The sequence below is a fragment of the Schistocerca serialis genome, chromosome 5 (assembly GCF_023864345.2).
Source record: "Schistocerca serialis cubense isolate TAMUIC-IGC-003099 chromosome 5, iqSchSeri2.2, whole genome shotgun sequence".
Lineage (NCBI taxonomy): Eukaryota > Metazoa > Arthropoda > Insecta > Orthoptera > Acrididae > Schistocerca > Schistocerca serialis.
The window spans coordinates 587,959,591-587,980,424 of NC_064642.1; the positions used below are offsets into that span (position 1 = coordinate 587,959,591).

The 20,834-nt window shown below is 42.4% G+C and overlaps 1 protein-coding gene across 1 annotated transcript in view; it reads right to left on the reverse strand.

The window, feature by feature from the left end:
* Nucleotides 1-563: 563 nt before the first annotated feature.
* The window catches only part of LOC126481384 (uncharacterized), a 416,720-nt gene continuing 396,449 nt past the window's right edge, over nt 564-20,834 (reverse strand). The window contains exons 5-6 of the mRNA XM_050105099.1: nt 14,022-14,145; nt 564-1,118 (exon numbers count right to left, since the gene is read on the reverse strand). Of these exons, the coding sequence (XP_049961056.1) occupies nt 1,039-1,118; nt 14,022-14,145 (204 nt within the window). The 3' untranslated portion in view covers nt 564-1,038. The remainder of the gene's footprint in view (nt 1,119-14,021; nt 14,146-20,834) is intronic.

The window sequence follows — 20,834 nt, forward strand, 5'->3', positions numbered from 1 at the left end:
GATCATAAAGCCTCGCAATCCTGTGTAAATAATAAACGGATTTACTCTATCTTCAAGTTCCATGCTCTTTTTCCAATAATCATTTCAGTATTTTCCTTTCTGGTACTTCACTGTTACCAGTAAACGATACTGAATATTACGTTAGTGCTATGTATCTCATCAAAAACTAATCATTAGCTATTCATCTTTTCAGTAACTGAGTAATTAATGTGCAATAGATATTTCACAAGATAATAATTCGCTAATCTACACAATTTGAAACTGATTTATAACTGTACGCCGGAAATGCTAGCAAAAGCAGGTGAATCGGTAGGGTGTGTGAATTAATAAATGATATGTAATTTTTGGTACTCTGTTTAATGACGTTAAACAGTGTCCAAACTACAGATAGAGCATTTTCTTGTATTTCCTTTTTTGTGTTTTTTTTTTCTTGTGGACTATGTAATACTATAAAGGACGATTTCAATGATACAGACTAAGTTGTAAAAAAATAAATAACAAAAACATTTATTAATAATTTATATACATACAAAGTAAGTAACTTTGCTTACAAAACGGCGAAGGCACATAGTTGCACATTTTCTAATGTCTTTGATATACGATTTCAAGAAAACAGAAATCAGGCAAGCATATGTCCTCTGAAGTAAAAGTAAAAAATCTGACGTTTCAGTTCAAACTTCAGTCTTCCTGAACTACAAAGATTAGGCACACGTATTCTATACTTGATCAAAAAAATCAATCAACATTCTGAAAATGACATAGTAAACACACTGTTAATCGATATCGGCAAATTCATTGTCGAAGAACGAAAGACCTCAGAGAAGCTGGGAAACACACTCAAGTCTGATCACAATTCGCAGTTACAACTAGTGACGTAACTGCAGCTTAAGAATATGAAAAGATGATCTTTATTATCACTAGCGTCCGTGCTGTACTGCATCTTCCCCACAGCATCTGAAGCCATCTCAACGACCTCTTAATGAAATGAGTTGATCACCAGCACAGCGCCGTCGTCATACAGGCAGAAGCGAATATAAGCTACGTCTGCTGCACATCTGTAGTTGCCTTTCCCGTGTCTTTCTCCGCGTCACTGTAGATGGCGGAGTCCACTGGAGTGGCTGAAAATAGACAAAATATTGCTCCTTTAATCTGTCAAGAAATTGATATCAATGTGGAACGAAATATAAATACATTTATATCAGTGTTCAAGAGCGCATTATACTCGGAACCACTGCAATCGACGTCGTTGGACGTCTGGAAACAGCAGCATATGGTTCCTCTAGATTTAATCGTCGCGACTTGTGAATGGACATTTTAACAAACCAGATATCATTCGTAACCATCTATGGTATAAGTGTTGTTGATGACATAGGAAATTGGAAATTTACGGTAAGTTTCTGTGGGACCGAACAGCTGAGGTCATACGTCCCTAGGCTTACGCATCACGTAATCTAACTAATTTTAAATTACGCTAGGACAACACACACACCCATGACCGAGGAAGGACTCGAACCTCCGACGGGAGCAGCCGCGCGAACCGTGACAAAGCGCCTGAGCCCGTGCTGCAATCCCGCGCGGCTGTTAACATAAGCAATTTCGCAATCCGACCATTGTGTTGTAGCGTAACTAAAACAACTGTCTGTGAGAGCAGAATATACAGGGATCGACCAGTCGCTGTATCTGACGCGAAGTGTCGTCTATACACGTTTCAGTGTGTTCTGGGTTGGCGCAATATCTCCGCCGTACCGTTATCGTAAAATATATTTCAAGGATTCTGACCCGAACAAAACAAATTCCTTTTCGCTCTCCTTCCCTCTCTCTCTCTCTCCCTCTGTCTCTCTCTCTCTCTCTTTCTCTCTCCTTCTCTCGCTCGCTCGCTCGCTCTATGTATGTCCGTACATGTTTCCACAGTATTAGATCACCAATAGATTTTAATTCCATTCAACGTGAAACATAACGAAATGTTGGATAAAAATACAGGCACGTTGTTATCATGATGCAGAGATTCACAGAAACTGTTTCAACAAAAACATAGTACACATCGATGCGGTGTATACCTACCCGGTAATATGCACAAGAGCTCGAAAACGAAGCAATAGAATACTTTACCAACGTCAGCTATCAGTCTACGACTGAATGTTACTCGTCTCTTTTGCAGACATTCATGATATGTGTTAACGAGCCATGTGCCACAAGTGGTTAGCACACAGGACGACGGTTGAAACTCGCGTCTGGCTATCCTGATTTAGGTTTCCCGTGGTTTTCCTAAATCGCTTCAGGCAAATACCGGGATGGTTCCTTTGACAGGGCACGGCTAACTTCCTTCCCCATCCTTCCGTAATCCGCTGGGACCGATGACCTCGGTGTCTGGTCTCATCCCCCAGGTCAATCAATCAATCATGATACACTATGTGATCAAAAGTATCCAGGCACCCCCAAAAACGTACGTTTTTCATATTAGGTGCATTGTGCTGCCTTCTACTGCCAGGTACCCCTTAGTTCCGACCTCAGTAGTTATTAGACATCGTGAGAGAGCAGAATGGGTCGCTCCGCGGGACTCACGAACTTCGAAGATGGTCAGGTGATTGGGAGTCACATGTGTCAAACGCCTGTACGCGAGATTTCCACACTCCTAACCATCTCTAGGTCGACTGTTTCCGATGTGATAGTGAAGTGGAAATGTGAAGGAAGACGTACAGCACAAAAGGGTACAGGCCGACCTCGTCTGACAGAGACCGCCGACTGTTGAAGACGGTCGTAATGTGTAATAGGCACACATCTGTCCAGACCATCGCACAGGAATCCCAAACTGTGTCAGGATCCACTGCAAGTACTATGACAGTTAGGCGGGAGGTGAGAAAAACTTGGATTTCATGGTCGAGTGGCTGCTAATAAGCCACACATCACGTCGGTAAATGCCAAACGACGTCTCGCTTGGTGTAAGGAGCTTAAACATTGGACGATTGAACAGTGGAAAAACGTTTTGTGGAGTGACGAATCAGGGTACACAATGTGTCTGGGTATGGCGAATGCCCGGTGAACGTAATCTGCCAGCGTGTGCCAGTGTTGTTTTGCGTGGCACTGTCGCAACACAGGCCTACATGATGTTTCAAGCTGCTTCTTGCTTCCCATTGTTAAAGAGCAATTCCGGGATGGCGACTGCATCTTTCAGCATCAGCACGATCGAGCGCCTGGTCATAATGCATGGCCTGTGGCGGAGTGGTTACACGACAATAACATCCCTGTAATGGACTGGCCTGCGCAGAGTCCTGACCTGAATTCTGTAGAGCACCTTTGGGATGTTTAGGAACGCCGACTTCGTGCCAGGCCTCACCCACCGACATCGATAACTCTCCCCTGTGAGCACTCCATGAAGAATGGGCTGCCATTCCCCAAGAAACCTTCCAGCACCTGACTGAACGGATGCCGGCGAGAGTGGAAGCTGTCGTCAAGGCTAAAGGTGGGACAACACCACACTGAATTCCAGCATTACCGATGGTGGGCGCCACAAACTTGTAAGTCATTTTGAGCCAACTGCCCGGATACTTTTGATCACATAGTGTATTTGTCCTGCTGACCCTTATAAAACCATGGCCATATTTAAGGTGGAGTCAGGAAACGTTTCCGTATCGTGAATAAACGACACGGCGGTTCACAATTCCGTTTTCAATTTGTTCCGCGAGTTATGCTGGTCTGGAAGAACGGGTAAATCCCACTCTAACGTACCTTAGGTACAACGGTACGGAAAGAAACAGGGATGAGAGAGGGAGGAAGGCGCCGTGTTGCTTTCTCATTGAAATCACTAGGCGCTTTTCATGTGTAAAGTCCGCTTTGCTTATTTTCTCATTAAAGTCTATTTTCCTATTCGGGAAATGTAGCGTTTTATGTTCCTGTATGTCTGTCTGTCTGTATGTCACTCTCTCTCTCTCTCTCTCTCTCTCTCTCTCTCTCTCTCTCTCTCTGTCCCTCCATCCTTGTTGCCCCTCTGCCTTTGAATCGTTCTCCATTTTCCGTGAATTTGCACCCTCCCCATTCTTCTATCTTGGTCGGAATGTTCTAATTATGTTATAATTACCGTCATTTCCGTAGACCTTGGTTTCCGAGGAAATGAGTACCCACAGCTGTAGAATGCGCAACTCCCATCGTCTGTCTTGTGTGTTTCTGCGAGTGAAAACATTTCAGAAAGAAGAGATGAGCGACCGTAAAACCTGAAAAAAGTTTTGGTCTAAGCTCGTTATCATGATCCCAAAATGTGTTCAGGAAGAGGCAACACATGCCCTACAATGTCGCCACATGATGGAACATTCCCTCCGCTTGACATTAAGCAAGAGACCCACGTGAAATTTTTCCATACACTTACGTGCTATATATGAAATGTCTTAACATGTGACAGAGATGTCACTGCCAGTTTACGATATTCGGGGATATGGCGAGAATCTCGTCACCTTAACAGAAAAGAATGTTCCTGTTAGAAAGACAAGACGTGTTCACAAAATTCAGTTCCTCGGAAAACACTTTATATTATTTTTATTTCAAGCTATTTTTATATTTTTCACTGCCACGAATTATAAACTGGACAGCTGTCGCGGGTTAATGTTGACGTCAAAAATTATTATAATGCGTAAACAGTGACCAACAGGCGCTACAGCTAAGAAATAAGTTGACTGATACAGACCAAAACACCTATTAAAACAGAACGCTGTTCATGAAATTAAAATTCCACTCGCCTCATCCTATCACGTAGGAGAACGAGAATATAGCTTTCTCACTGCATTCATTTTCTACACAACAAATATTTTGAAAAAAAGTTCTAGCGCTTCCCTCTTTAACCATCTCCTCCACACCACATTTACGGAGTTTTTAAGGAAAATCACATATTAAGTATGAGAAAAGTGGTCTACCGGTCTGTTATCCACGAATTAACGCCTACTTCGTGTCGGAGTTACTATCAAGGGTCAGTACATCTACATCTACACCTTCATCTACATAGATACTCCGCAAATCACATTTAAGTGCCTGGCAGATGGTTCATCGAACCGCCTTCATAATTCTTTATTATTCCAGTATCGTATAGCGCGGGAAGAATGAACACCTACATCTTTCCGGACGAGCTCTGATTTCCCCTATTTTATCTTGGTGATCGTTCCTCCCTATGTAGGTCGGTGTGAACAAAATATTTTCGCATTCGGAGGAGAAAGTTGGTGATTGGAATTTCTCGTTTATCCCAAATCCTGTATCATTTCTGTGACACTCTCTCCCATATTTCGCGATAATACGAAACGTGGTGCCTTTCTTTGAACTTTTTCGATGTACTCAGTCAGTCCTATCTGGTAAGGATCCCACACCGCGCAACAGTATTCTAAATGTGGACGGACAAGCGTAGTGTAGGCAGTCTCCTTAGTAGGTCTGCTACATTTTCGAAGTGTCCTGCCAATAAAACGCAGTCTTTGGTTAGCCCTCCCCACAACATTTTGTGTTCCTTCCAATTTAAATTGTTCGTAATTGTAATACCTAGGTATTTAGTTGATACGGCTCTTAGATTAGAATGATTTATCGTGTAACCGAAGTTTAACTCGTTGCTTTTAGCAAATGGTTCAAATGGCTCTGAGCACCATGCGACATAACTTCTGAGGTCATCAGTCGCCTGGTACTTAGAACTAATTAAACCTAACTAACTTAAGGACATCCATGCCCGAGGCAGGATTCAAATCTGCGACCGTAGCGGTCGCTCGGCTCCAGACTGTAGCGCCTAGAACCGCACGGCCACTTCGGCTGGCCGTGCTTTTAGCACTCATGTGGATGACCTCACACTTATCGTTATTTAAGATCAACTGCCACTTTTCGCACTATTCTGATATTTCTTCTAAATCGTCTTGCAGTTTGTTTTGATCTTCTGATGACTTTATTATTCGATAAACAACAGCGTCATCTGCAAACAACCGAAGGCGGCTGCTCAGATTGTCTCCCAAATCGTTTATGTAGATAAGGAACAGCAAAGGGCCTTTAACACTACTTTGGGGAACGCCAGAAATCACTTCTGTTTTACTCGATGAAATACAGCGTTGTCCCGCCATAGACACGCTACAACATATATTTACCTGATCAAGAAGCGCACTCGCACTGGCTTCAAAAAACCATTAGCGTTTCTAATTCGACCTGATGACGTTTGGTTTGTGGGACGCTCAACTGCACGGTCATCAGCACCCGTACGAAGTCCTAATTTTTACACACTTTGCCGGACGTGGTAGCCCAGCGGTCTCAGGAGCCTTGTCACGGTCCGCGCGACTCCCCCCGTCGGAGGTTCGAGTCCTCCCTCGGGCATGGGTGTGTGTGTTGTCCTTAGTGTAAGTTAGTTTACGTTAGATTAAGTAGTGTGTAACCTTAGGGACCCATGACCTCAGCAGTTTGGTCCCGTAAGACCTTACCACAAATTTCCAAATTTTTTGCGCAGTTCATTTCTTTGTCCTTAGTGTAAGTTAGTTTATGTTATATTAAGTAGTGTGCAAGCTTAAGGACCCATGACCTCAGCAGTTTGGTCCCGTAAGACCTTACCATAAATTTCCAAATTTTTTACGCAGTTCCCTTGCTTTCCGCAATCCAGTTGATAATGATGGAATGATGAGGACAACACAAACACCCAGTCCCCGAGCAGAGAAAACCCCAACCCGGCCGGGCATCGAACCCGGGACCCCGTGATCCAGAGGCAGCAACGCTAGCCCCTAGACCACGAACTGCGGACCTTATGCGATCTGTTGAGAGTGCTTTTCCGGTTGATATCCTATTGCGTCCAGACTCCTACTCTCCGATGGCAAAATCAAAAAGAAATGCATGGCTCTTGGACAGACACGTCCACTACATTGTCGGTTGGGTGGGTTGATACTCATACAATCACCTTCCGCAAATGTATGGCCACTGAAAGTGATTACTCCTGCCGCGGTCTCGTGATTTATTCACCAATATGCTAAACCTTGTATTTCGTCGACAAAGCGTCGGCTGAGTCAGCCGGTCCTTGAGTTACTCTTGTAACGGCCGATTTTCAGGCATACTGTCTCACAGTTTATTTCATTATTGTGGCCCTGTTCGTCGTGCGTATTTCAATTAATAAAAAAAAATAATAAGAAACAGTGGCAGGCAACAACTGGAAAGGGAATTTTTCTTCAATGCAAGATGGTGGTGCCATGTAGAACTGACACTGATTTTATTCTGTTCTCTTTTGAGCAGAAAGTTATTAGACAACTAAGGTTTGCAGCTTTCGGGGAAAAATATGGTAGGACCGGAAAGGCTAAAAAAAAAGCAAAGATTCTTTTTCTAGCAATCAAAACGCCATTTTCCCCGTGCCGAACCCAGCCAATGTTTAAAGTCTGAATAAAAATCGTAAGCAATGGCTGCCGAAGACTTCCCCCATAAGAAGTCGCCTTTGTTCTGGAAGCGACCTTGTCAAACAGGGCGAAAGAGTGGACAGAGGTTCCGGGCACTCTCTGGCCATTAGAGTGGGAGACGGCCCCTAAAATGCGGAAGAATCAGAAATGATCAACTGCGAATATAAACCGGAACAGAAGAGAATACATGGATTTGAGATGTGATGCTACAGAAGAATGTTGAAATCAAGGTGGACTGTTAAGGTTCTCTGCAGAATCGACATCTGAAAAACACTGACATGAAGAAGTGACAGGATGATAGGATATGTTTTGAGACATCATGGAATAACCTCCTTCGTACTACATCGATCTGTAGATGGTAAAAATTTTGGCGATAGATAGAGATTGGAGTACACTGAGGAAATAATTAAAGAGATAGGATGCACGTGCTACTTTGAGAGGAAAGGAGAGGAATTCGCAATGGGCCGCATCAAACCAGTCAGAAGACTGATGACAAAATAAATAAAAATATAACAAAGTCGTTTAACATCAAGTAGAGTTCGTTGCAAAGACGCGAGCCTTGCGTCTAAGTAGCATGTTGAAGCAACACTGCTCAGCATAACTACTAGGAAATATGTCTCCTTGTCAGTAACTGGAAAAATACTTCCTTAAAACAACTTCTCCTACAATCCTTAAATAACAAGTTCACTCTTACAGAGAAAGCATTTTTCTGTTATCAACGCCCTGGACCTGTCACACACATACTTCCCTCAACATAAGGTAGTTGAAATCTTAGCTTATTGTGAAAGGAGGGATATGTTTGCTCAGTGGATGGCCTCTCAGTGTAAGCAAAAACACTGACCGTAAAGTAGCCGTCTGAGGCTGCAGCTGGCGTGAGGAATATTATGAAGAATTTTTGTGCCACAGTGGTTTGTTTAGATCTGTGTGCCGTTTGTACTGCAACATCTCGTGAATCGTCCTGAAAAGGATTAAAGACCAATGCTAAACTAAACTGTAGTATAATATGGGTGAGTGTATATAACTGTTGCATTTTACATCTTATTAAATGCGGGCAAATTAACGTGTTTTTGACATCCACACAACATGTAAAGTGACGCTAGATGCTCAGATATTCTTTGCACTAAAGAATCTGACGGCATGCTGCTGACGAATACATTACTGTTAATGGAAAAATTTGTCATTTGAAGTTGGGTATGATAGCCCGAAATCGGAACGGTATAAAATAAAGATGTTTAAAATTACTTGACGCTAAATGCGTTCTTCACCAACAACGTCCTTCTATGTTCTGATACTCAGCAGGCGTAATATTTTTCACGAAGCGCTTTGAATAATTATTGCCTAGTTTGTAGGCAATCCTATTTCATACGTAACCGACGATCTAGTTCATGTGAAAAATATTAATTGGGGTTTGTAAGCCGACCGCTGTGGCCGAGCAGTTATAGGCGCTTCAGTCAGGAACCGCGCTGCTGTTGCGGTCGCAGGTTCGAATCCTGCCTCCTGCATGGATGTGTGTGATGTTACGTCCCATAGTGCTTAGAGCCATTTGAATTTGGGGTTTGTAACTTTACCTTCACCATCGTTTCAGTATTTATTATGTTACTCCAATCCTCCATCGTTACTTGATTGCTAACGACAGCGCAGATTTATTAATTTTCCAATCAGCAGTCGAGTTCATAATGAGTTTGACTTCATAGACTAGTCAACGCTCATCGCAATACTATCCATCTTACCAACAGCGCAAACGCACAGAGTGAGAATTATTGATGTATGTGAAAACAACGTAAATTAGTTTCAAGTTACGGCATGCACATACTTTATTCAACATGTGAACGTGGCTACAGAGATTCGGATCTAGGTTATGACATGTTCAATGTGTCTTCCACCACTGGCGATGATGTTGCGCAGCCGAAAAGCGAAATTCTGCATGACCCGCTGAGGTGTCCGAACATCGATGCCGTCGATGATTTCCTGAATGGCTGTTTTCGCCTCGGCTTTGGTTTTGGCGTTATTGCTGTACACCTTGTCTTTAATATAGCCTCACAAAAAGTCGTCGCATGTGTTCAGATTCGGAGAATATGACGGCCAATCGAGGCCCATGCCAGTGGCTTCTGGATACCCAGAGCCAGATTGCGGTCCCCAAAGTGCTCCTCCAGGACATCGCTCTGCTGCTTCGATGGAGTCGAGCTCCGTCTTGCATGACCCAAATCTTGTCGAAGTCAGGGTCACTTTGGGTAATGGGGATGAAATCCTCTTGCAAAACATCCACGTACCGTTCGGTAGTCACCGTGCCATCAAGAAATACCGCACCGACCGTGACTGGATATTGCACACCTGTTGATGGTCAAGAGATTTCTCCAAAGAGAAACGCGGATTCGCAGTACCCCAAAGGGGCCAGTTTTGCTTATTGGCGGAGCCATCCCAATGAAAGTTGGCCTCGTCGCTAAACCCGACCATACCGCGCATCCTAATTCCCATCATTCCCCGCGAGCAATCGTGTACTTCGAACGTCCTAACGGAAAGAGTTCAGAAGTAATGACGATTTTATTTCAATAATTGTCAACCTGTACCTACATTCCTGTTAGTGTCCAGTACTCGATTGATTTGCTACAGACAGGTCGTTTACCTATTATTGTCTCGACAGTATCTAGAGAGTAGACTAGTATGTAAGAAACTAGTGAGGAAATACACTACTAGGTATCCGCAAAGTCGGCCGCTGTGGCCGAGCGGTTCTAGGTGCTTCAGTCCGGAACCTCGCTGCTGATACGGTCGCAGGTTCGAATCCTGCGTCGGGTATGGATATGTGTGTGGTGTCCTTAGGTTAGTTAGGTTTAAGTAGTTCTAAGTCCAGGGGACTGATGACCTCAGATGTTAAGTCCCACAGTGCTTAGAGCCATTTGAATCATTTTGTGTCCGCAATCTCCTATGTAATACGGAATTGGCCACTAGATGTCACGAGAGGCGACGGGCCCGTGTAGACGGAGGCGGGGTTGTTACGTTTTCAGTAGGGAAGTAGTAACAGAAGAGTGGATCAGTCAGCTGAGATCAGTGTTTTCAAATGTGGACTAGCCATTGGGAGTCACGTGAGAACTATCAGGGACATTTCTGAACTCCGTGCCATCAGGCCATGAAGGCCCAACGGTTCTGACCGGCTGCCGTGTCATCCTCAGCCCACAGGTGTAACTGAGTGCGGATATGGAGGGGCATGTGGTCAGCACACCGCTCTCCCGTCCGTATGTCAGTTACGAGACCGGACCGCTGCTTCTCAATCAAGTATTTCCTCAGTTCGTCTCACAAGGGCTGAGTGCACCCCGCTTGCCAACAGCGCTCGGCAGACCGGATGGTCACCCATCCAAGTGCTAACCCAACCCGACAGCGGTTAACTCCGGTGATCTTACGGGAACTGGTGTTACTACAGCGACAAGGCCGTTGGCATCAGGAACATTTCAACCCTTCAATAGCTGCCCAAGACGACTGTCGGCGATGTGATTGTAAAGCGGAAACGTGAAGGGAAAACCACAGATAAACCACAACCAGGTAAACCTTCTGCACTGACGAACAGACATAATCGAACGTTGCTGACGAAAGTTGTACAGAATCGCATGATATCAGCGGACGGAACCACTCGTGAATTCCAAAGCGTTGCCAGCAGTCCAGCAAGCACAATGACTATGCTAAGAGCGTTAAAAAGAACGAGATGTAATGTTAGGAACGAGATGTAATGGTCGAGCAGCTCTTCAGCAGCCGAACGGTTGTGTAGTAAACGCTGAACCACGCTGGAGCTGGTGTAAAGAGCAACGTCACTGAACTTTGGGAACGAGTGATCTGGAGTGATAAATCACGCTATACCCTGTGGTAATCCGATGGAAGGGTCTGATTTTAGTGGATGCATGAGGAACGTCACCTGCCATTATTTTTAAGTACGGAGGACGTGCTGTTAGGTACTGGGGATGTCTTTCGTTGTAAGGGTCTGATCCTTTTATTGCGCTTTAGAGAACGATAAATGTGGAAGGATACGAGCACATTTTACAGCATCGTGTACTGCATACAGTAGAGGAAGAGGTCAGAGACCATGATTATTTGCCCCAGCATGACAGTGCAACCTGCCAAAGCAGCACCTGTGAGGCAATGGTCTATGGACAATAACATTCCTGAAATAGATTGGCATCTCTGTCGTCCCAACCTGAACCCAGCGGAACAACTTTGGGATGAGTTACAATGTCGACTTCGTTCCGCAGTCCACCGTGCAAGATCACTACGTGTTCTGCTCTTTGATCTTGAGGAAGAATGGACTCCCATTTCACGGCACGTTGATTCGCATTGAAAGTATTCCCAGTAGAGAGGAAGCCATCGTAAAGGCGAAAGGTAAACACACCCCATACTTATGTCCACTAATATCAGTTACTGTGTTGTAAAAACAATAGATGCTTACTGGTTCAGTGCGGGGTTTTGAGAAGCTCCGTCGAAGAATTCTATATGATTTCAAACAAAAGAGGGCATGATGTTACTAAACTGTCTGGTTCTAAATTACGGAAATAATATTGTACTATTTTTATACCAGTTTATTGCCTCACGATCGCTTGAATATACATAAAATACTCACATTAGCGGTTGCTGAGAGTACTGACCATCGTCAGACATGCTTAATGCAGTAAAACGCTTCGTACAGACATATAAAAATATACAGTTAGGCATTTGAAGTCATCTAAAATATTTTAATGATAGTATGTCATATTGTAACATGGCAAAATGGTTACTTTTAAGTGTGTCAAAAAGTTATAAGACAGTAAACAAATATGAATCGAGCTACTGTCAACACACTGCATTCAGAGCATGCTGTAATGACACAGAAAGATCTCTTACTGCAGTAGGAACAGGGAACTAATGAGGCTAAGACTAGTAAGCACAGAAATTGGAACAACAGATTGATTGAGAGGCGTAAGTTTATTGAGTTTATCTGTTACGACAGTGTTGTTCACCTCATGCAGTATTGAAGAAAATATTTGAAGCGCAATCATTTCAAGATTATTAGTTGTAACTATAACATTGAACTCAAATGGGGACAGAGAAAAACCACAAAAGCCTAACTGCTGAACAGGGGAAGAAATTCTATGAACGTTGGGATAATCTAAAAGAAGAAAGTTAAGTAACAAAGATATTTTCACTAAACTTGATTCTGGTTTACAGTTCGCTCTTATAATTACTCAGAAGCTTATGCTCACACTGCAGTGTACAAAAAGCCAGACACCATATCTTTACTGTAAGTAAGTTGTAAACTAACAGAAGTAAATCAGCCACAGCATAAGCGCGCACAAGTGTCAATTGTATTTCCAGATTTGTGTTCCCCACTGAAAAACAACAGTTTTGTCTTGGTTTGAATGGCTCTGAGCACTATGGGACTTAACTACTGAGCCCGCATCTCGTGGTCGTGCGGTAGCGTTCTTGCTTCCCACGCCCGGGTTCCCGGGTTCGATTCCCGGCGGGGTCAGGGATTTTCTCTGCCTCGTGATGGCTGGGTGTTGTGTGCTGTCCTTAGGTTAGTTAGGTTTAAGTAGTTCTAAGTTCTAGGGGACTGATGACCATAGATGTTAAGTCCCATAATGCTCAGAGCCATTTTTGAACTTAACTACTGAGGTCATCAGTCCCCTAGAAATTGGAACTACTTAAACCTAATTAACCCAAGGACATCGCACACATCCATGCTCGAGGCAGGATTCGAACCTGCGACCGTAGTGGTCGCACGGTTCCAGACTGTAGCGCCTAGAACCGCTCGGCCGCCTCGGCCGGCAACAGTTTTGTCTGTGTAGGTAAGATCGCAGATAAGCTATTCCATTCGGGGCACTGATATCACACATCTGCTGTTTATCCGAATTGCCTTCTACTCTCGCGACATTGATATGAACGTTATATGTTATGTTTTTCGAAGCAACCTTAGACGAAGTATAGCTAAATAAGATACATATTTGCTTCGAAAAAGTGACCGTTCGATGCACCTCAACTAATATTGGTCATACTGTAAATGACAATGTTAAAGTGATCTCCGTGACGAGGTTAGTGTGGTATAGAGTTCTGCAACTATAAAATCTTCATACCAAACAAGTAAGTATTCATTTTTGGGGTTTATTTAAAGAAGCCTTGCACGAAATTAAATGACGCTTTACAGTACAGTCAAGAACACGGAAAAGCGAGTGGTTCAGTCCAGCGAAGTGATATGGTTTCTAACAATTACTGTCGCCAGAAGATACGCATTTTCTACAAATATATACATTAACAGGTCTACACTTATATAACTTTGTTAATTTTTTTCGCTGGATCTGGCATCTGGCTTAACCCAGTCGTTCCGGATACTCTGAAGAAGATGGTTGGGACGGACGTCGAAATATTGCCCTTGAAACTCAGAAAAACACCCGGAAGCATACCTTTAATCAATTACCCCGAGAGAACCTGAGAGATAGAATAAAATGCTGTTCATTGCATGTAATTACTCTTAGAAAATCGCGCTTATGTTGCAAAGTAAAGTGTTTTGTAAAGTGCCATCACCAGCTTGCTTAAAGAAAAGGGATTTGTTTACATTTTACAAGGTGTAAGATTAGCTTTCAAGTACGTATGCTACGATATTACAAGTATCATCCTGTTTATACTTACCGATAGGAAGGGCCTGGTACTCAGGGTGGAACAGTTCAAGTTCCTCAGAAGCGTAACACAGGAACAGCGGAGGCTTCTCGGCACCGCCGGGGTTCGAGTAGTGGTCAGCATTCGCACCCAGTACCTGTTGGACACAACAGCTCACTGCAAATGTCACTAGCAACTGCCACATTAACTGTACAGTCTATAGAAATACATTTACTAATTTATGGATGACTACTCACATAAAGGTGTCTATTTATCACAATGAACGTATCATTCTGTTGGTAAAATTTACTAAGTTTGACGAATGTTGCTGCAATAGAAAAATCTGTGTTTCAGTTTTCTTCATAAGCCAACGGCCTTGCAGCAGTGGCAACACTGGTTCCCATCAAGTCACCTATCTTACCCCCCGTTCCCATAGTGGAGTCATTTTTGGCCGCAGCATAATTGCCGGCCGCGGTGGCCTCGCGGTTCTAGGCGCTCAGTCCGGAGCCGCGTGACTGCTACGGTCGCAGGTTCGAATCCTGCCTCGGGCATGGATGTGTGTGATGTCCTTAGGTTATTTAGGTTTAAGTAGTTGTGAGTTCTAGGGGACTGATGACCACAGATGTTAAGTCCCATAGTGCTCAGAGCCATTTGAACCTTTTGAACCCCAGCATAATTATCTTATTTATTTCTGGAATGACGCCGCTCGTGCGCCAAAGATTGTATGTATTGTCTTAGAAGTCAATTGTCTTCAAGGAAACGTGTTAGTGCAAGTCGTGACATTGTTTGTTACAGAGTCATTGGATTTTGTGGTCACTGAAGACCTCAGGCTAGTACTTACGTGCACATTATTTCTAAATATTCCATTGTGCTTTCTAAGTTGCGTGTGTGATCTAACAACGAGTAGTGAATTTTTTCACATCGACGGACATGTTATGATGGCGTAAGAGGTTATGGACTGTTTAGGTAACATGGTCGCGAAAAGCAGCCCAGTAGTTCTAGAAGGCGAAAATCTAATATTATTGTTCAGTGTCGGGGATTTATTGGATCCGCTCGGCAATGTATGCCTTCCACGCCATCTGAAGGACGTTCGCACAAATTCTTGAAGCGAGTGCAAATTCTGGTGTCACAGCGACTTACTTTGATCATGTGTCTCTAGAAGAAATACCAGTTTTTTCGGATTGATATATCTCGCAGGTGCTTGTAAATCTAATCATGAGAATGCAGACTCGCTTTTTGCTACGGAGCTAACAGAATGACCAATATTTAGAGCAATAATGTCCAAGGAACGGTTTCTTTTTCTTCTGTCTGTTATTAGATTTAATAACCGAGCAACAAGGGAACAGAAAAAACAATCAGGTGACAAGTTGGCAGCTATTTCTGAATTGTTTATTAACTTTATATCCAACTTTGCAGCAATTTATAGCTGCTCACAATTTGCAACGGTTGATGAAATTCTATTAGGTTTTCGTGGACGCTGTTATTTTAGAGCGTATTTACAAAACAAACCCCAAAAATAGTGGTTAAAATTATGTGTTTGTGCTGTGCAAAATCCCAGTATCCGCTAAAAGCTATAAAATTATTCAGGGAAAGCAACAACGCCAAATGCATGAAAACTAAGCATCCCAACACAGTCTGTTCTGTAGTTGGTTCAACATATTGCTAAGACAAACAGAAACGTAAGTGGAGATACCGTAAGTGTAGAATGCTAATGAATTGCAATAGATTGGCTTGACATACGTCGGTACACTTCGGAAACAGAAACGTGAAATTCCGGCAGATTTCTTGCCCAATGAATCATATGAATTGGAACATACAAAATTTGGTTTCACAAATGGTTTAACAATATGCTCCTATGTCCCCAAGAAAAGTAAATCAGTAGTCATACTGTCATTAATGCATCATGACAAGCGCACTGATCAGCAGAGTGGTAAACCTGATATTATTCTACTTTACAATTCTACAAAGAGGGGCGTGCAAGCTCTTGATCAGAAGTGTGCTCTCTATAAATGTGGAAAAAGGTGTGAAAGGTGGCCACTAGCCATATGGTGGACTGTAATGGATATTGCTGTTGTTAACAGTTACGTAATATGGCAGTACTGCAATCCTAACACAAATACGTCACGCTGTCGATTTATGAAATAACTGTCAACAAATCTAGCTGAAAAGCTCATGAAACAACACGCAACTGTACCAACTCTATCAACAAGTTTGAAAACATTAATTAATTCAGCATTTCGTTTGGAACAACAGTTCCAACCATCAAACTCACGTGGACCTAAAAAGCGCCTAAGATGTAACTTTTGCTCAAGAAATCATGACAAAAAAGTGTCAGTCACTTGTTCAAGATGTAACAAATATGTCTACAAAAACCACTCTCAGCAGAAGACATTATGTGTACAACGCAATAAAGAGTAATTTTATTACGGACAACAATATTTTAGAAATTTAAATTTTTGTTAAGCATGAAGTAATAGCTGTTAATTTATTTACTACGCATTAAAAATTACGTTTCCCCTTTCAGAGATTAAATTGGACCCTAATCAACTAGGCAGATTAACAAAAAAGAAGTTACAACTAAAATGAAAAATTTGTTACTTTAAAATTACCTATGCACTGACAATTGAAAAAATGTAGATATTAAAATAAATATGTTTTGTATGAGTTTCTGGCTTTCTTATACCTCATGTATAGATTAAATCAGTTGTAAACAAGTTAAAGTGAATGTGTATAAGACAATTACCATAAAAATTGACTCAAAGGAAATCGAAATACCAATAATTTTTGGGGTCACTAATGACCGAACGAAAGTAGTTGTGATAGTCAAAAATATCGATAGTAACTCACGGTTACGGGGGGATAGGACGTCAGACGAGCCGACGTGGAGCAGGAGAGGCACCGCAGGACATTTTGAATTCCACTGTCTATACTTTTACAAATTAATTCATAAAAATTTGTCAGCACATCCAGGAAGGATACAGGATTCACACTCATAGCAGTGGAAGTTCAAAAATATAACAAAATAAATTTTTTGTGCATGTAAAATTTCATAATTTTTTCACTTACTCTTGGCTGCATTTGTTGCTATGGGTACACTTTTCTTCATAAGTAAGAGAGATTCTTCAATGAATTTTGCATTGCTTGTTAAACACAAACTCCTCAATGTAAAACTAGAATTTTCCATATCTATTAAAAACTGTGGTAAAACTTGAGTTAATTAACTACAAAATTTGAGTTTTTTTTAAACATGAAGTTTAAAATTTAACAGCTCATTAATTTTTTCATAAATTAAATAAATTCTGGAGTTTCAAACACCTTTAAGCATGGTTTGTATGTTGTGCAAAATTCACCGAAGAATGTCTCTTACTTATGAAGAAAAGTGTACCCATAGCAACAAATGCAGACAATAGTAAGTGAAAAAATGATGAAATCTCACACGTAAAAAAAATTATTTTGTTATGTTTTTGAACTTCACTGCTGAATCCTTCCTGGTCATGCTGACAAAGATTTATGAATTTCTTCGTAAAGGTATAGACAATGGAGACTTAAACGTCCTGTGGTGCCTCTCCTGCTCCAAGTCGGCCCGTTTAACCCCCCTTAAGCACTGTTGGTCTTGGCTGGCACTTGGATGGTGACCATCCGATCTGCGGAGCAGGGTGCACTTGTGAGGCAAATTTAAAGCTGCATAACTGAGAAGTAGCGGCTCCGGGCTCGTAAACTGACATACGGCCAGGAGAGCGGTGACAACAAGAACCTCTATTTCCGCATCCAGTGACGCCTGTGGGCTGAGGATGACTCGGCGGCCGGTGGGTAACGTTGGGCCTTCATGGCCTGTTCCGGTGGAGTTTTAGTTTTTTGTTTTCTTCATAAACATGTGTTTCTTTCATCCTCCATGATGGTAACATTATCTTACAGAGTATTGGTTTCATTCTCCGAATGCAATTAACAAAGCAGTAAAGAATTTCGTTGTTCCTTATGAGGATGATATTTTCTTGTGATCTTCGGCGTTGTAGTTACTGTTTTGATGATGACTGCATGCAAAATATATTTTTATCGCTGCTGCCTTCTTCGTCTTTCCATTATGCTAACATGGTCATTATCTCATTTTGGTATATTTCGATCAATTTTACGATTATCCACCTTTTCCAAATTACTACCTCTTAACATCTTGCGCAATCAGCAGTCTCCGTACGTGATGTTGTGTAATGTACTTTACAGTCTGCCAATCATTTATAATGTTCTAGTAATTGTGTTGCAGTGTTTTATTTGTTAATGCAGTCTACGTTCCTCGTTGAAAAGCCAGTTGTGTATTGGCACATGCTGTGGTCTATAATGTAAGCAGCAGAAATACATATTATACACCGACAGAAAAAAATGCAACACGCTCAAGCCCAAGGTCATTTTACTGACAAGTGAGGTGACTGACAGTTCGTCATTGTAGGAGAATTCAGACCAAAAGAAACAAACATGTCACAATAAAGGGTGCCCAAACAGCTGCACCAATACACAGTGTATGTCCTTTTGGTGGCAACCATTCTCGTATGCAAAAGGTCATAAAGGTGGCGAATGGCATCCTGTGGTACACCGTCAAAAGCGTCTTGCGTCTTTTGTGAAATTCGGCAATGGTTTTTTTCAGGCCCCAGAGAACGAGAAATTTCGACGAACGAGCAAGTTCCAGATTCGCCATGGCCCTTACAAGTTCAACCGGCGAGAGAGCTGGTGATTTTGTGGGCCAGGGCATTTGTTATACACCAGGAAGAACACGATGCTTCGGTGGAGCCACATGTGGACGTACACTGTCGGGTTGAAAAGATAGATTACTTTCCTGACGAAGAAATGGCTATACATGTTCAACTGCTGAGAGATCTGGTGATGTTGGCCAGGGCAGTTGTTGTAGATCAAGTACAACACGATGCGTGGTAGAATCCTTGCGTGGACCTACACTGTCGCCTGAAAAAGCCTTACGTGGACACACCATAAAGCCGGGGATGGGACCTGTGTATCGTGAGGGAGTGCACTCTGGAATAAACAGTTACCTTGATCTACGCCATAAACCTCTACGTCCACCACTTGCATACAGACACAATCTACTCTCATACTGAAGACAACAGAGCACCATCCACTCTCCTTTCACGGCACCAAAGTAGCCTTACTTGGCAGTGCCATGATATCAGCAGTCGCGTAGCCAGAACACACGTGATCTTAATTATGCTGCCAGCAGACTGTTCCCAACTGTCTCTGATGACACAGCGGGTATAACATGTGCCTGGATTTCGTACCTGGACGATGTCTGATCAGCCACTGCTGCTCGCAGAATGCGTAGATCTTTACGTGCGTCTGTATAAAGAAGACGTCCAGGGCCTTGCCTGATGGTGTGGGGATTTTCCAGAGACCACTGCTGATAACAGCGACACACCACCAATACACTGTGCCCAACAAGTGCAGCAGTCCGACGATACCTCCATACACCTTCCTCCAAGGCCCACAATGCCTCTTCAAAAGGCTGCAACCTTTCAACAGCAATACGTGCTCGTCGGTGGGGCATGGTTGTATCCTAGAATGAATGTGGCAAACACTGATCACCTCTAAACTCAGCACAGTTACTGCCTGTAGAGTCAGAACAGAGGGCGCCCATAGAGGCCTCCTGAGCGCGACCGTGACAAATGAATCACTAACACTTCAGCCCTTCAGTATGCACGTATTATACTCTGGTGTCACTGAGCACAGTCTTTGAAGACGGTACATTCCTGCTGGCAGACTATATATAATTTGAGTGTCGAAGTTATAACTAAATACATAGAAGTAAGTATGCCTGCTGCAGAAATGGGATCACAGAAACACTATAGCTATTTTTTAGATTTCGGTACGTCAGTCGGTAAAAGCGGAACATTTTGTCAAAAATAAGAACACGTGTTAAGTCGAAATTTATGTCACATACTGAGGTTTAAGGTCCCTTGGCGGTGTAAAAGAATACTCTTTTAATACAATGCAGTCAAGAGATGCAGCCAATTATGTCACATATTTTGATGCCTGCAAACATGCTCTTAGAAATCTATATGGTATCTCTCGTTGAATTAGTCACGAAATTTGGCAAAAGAAACAAGACTTCGTAGTAGAAGTAAAGGAAAAAATCTGAAAACTCTTAATTTATAATTATATTGCTCGAAAAATATTTTCTGTGATTTGTTATCCGACTGCTTATCTGTCTGTCTGCCTGACTGTTTGTTAAGACCACTTTTCCCTAGGAACAGGCAGAGATATCAATTTCAGATTTATCTCAAACACTAAGATCTAGCGTCCCTTTGCGGTGCAATTAACAATTTTCGGATATTTTTTTTTTCTTTTGCCCTTACCGTGAAACCCTGCTTCTTGCCAAATATCATGATTCTAGGCCAGTAGAAGTATCCTCTAAAGTCTTGAGAAGTGAGTTTGCGAGTATCAAAATATGTGACATAAATGCAATTGCCAATTAGCATAGCACTTTAATATAACTCCTAAATTAATAACATATATTAAATTACGATATCATATGCGAAAGAAATTACCCAAAATGCACACTTAAAACTTGAAATTAAAACATTCTCGACAGTCTTGAAATTCTCAGGACCGATATCTTCCCAGTATTGACACTGATAACAGGAAAAAATCCTCTAGATATCGAGATAAGTGAACTACAAGGGCTATTCGGAAAATTAGATCCGATCGGTCCTGAAATGGAAACCACTGTGAAAATCCGATAAAGCTGATGATTTGGGCATTGTTTTTAGCATGCCCATCGATCGCGTCACGTCGCTCTTTTCAGTTCTGAGCATACAGTGAGCACGTAAAGATGCCTAGCAAATGGTG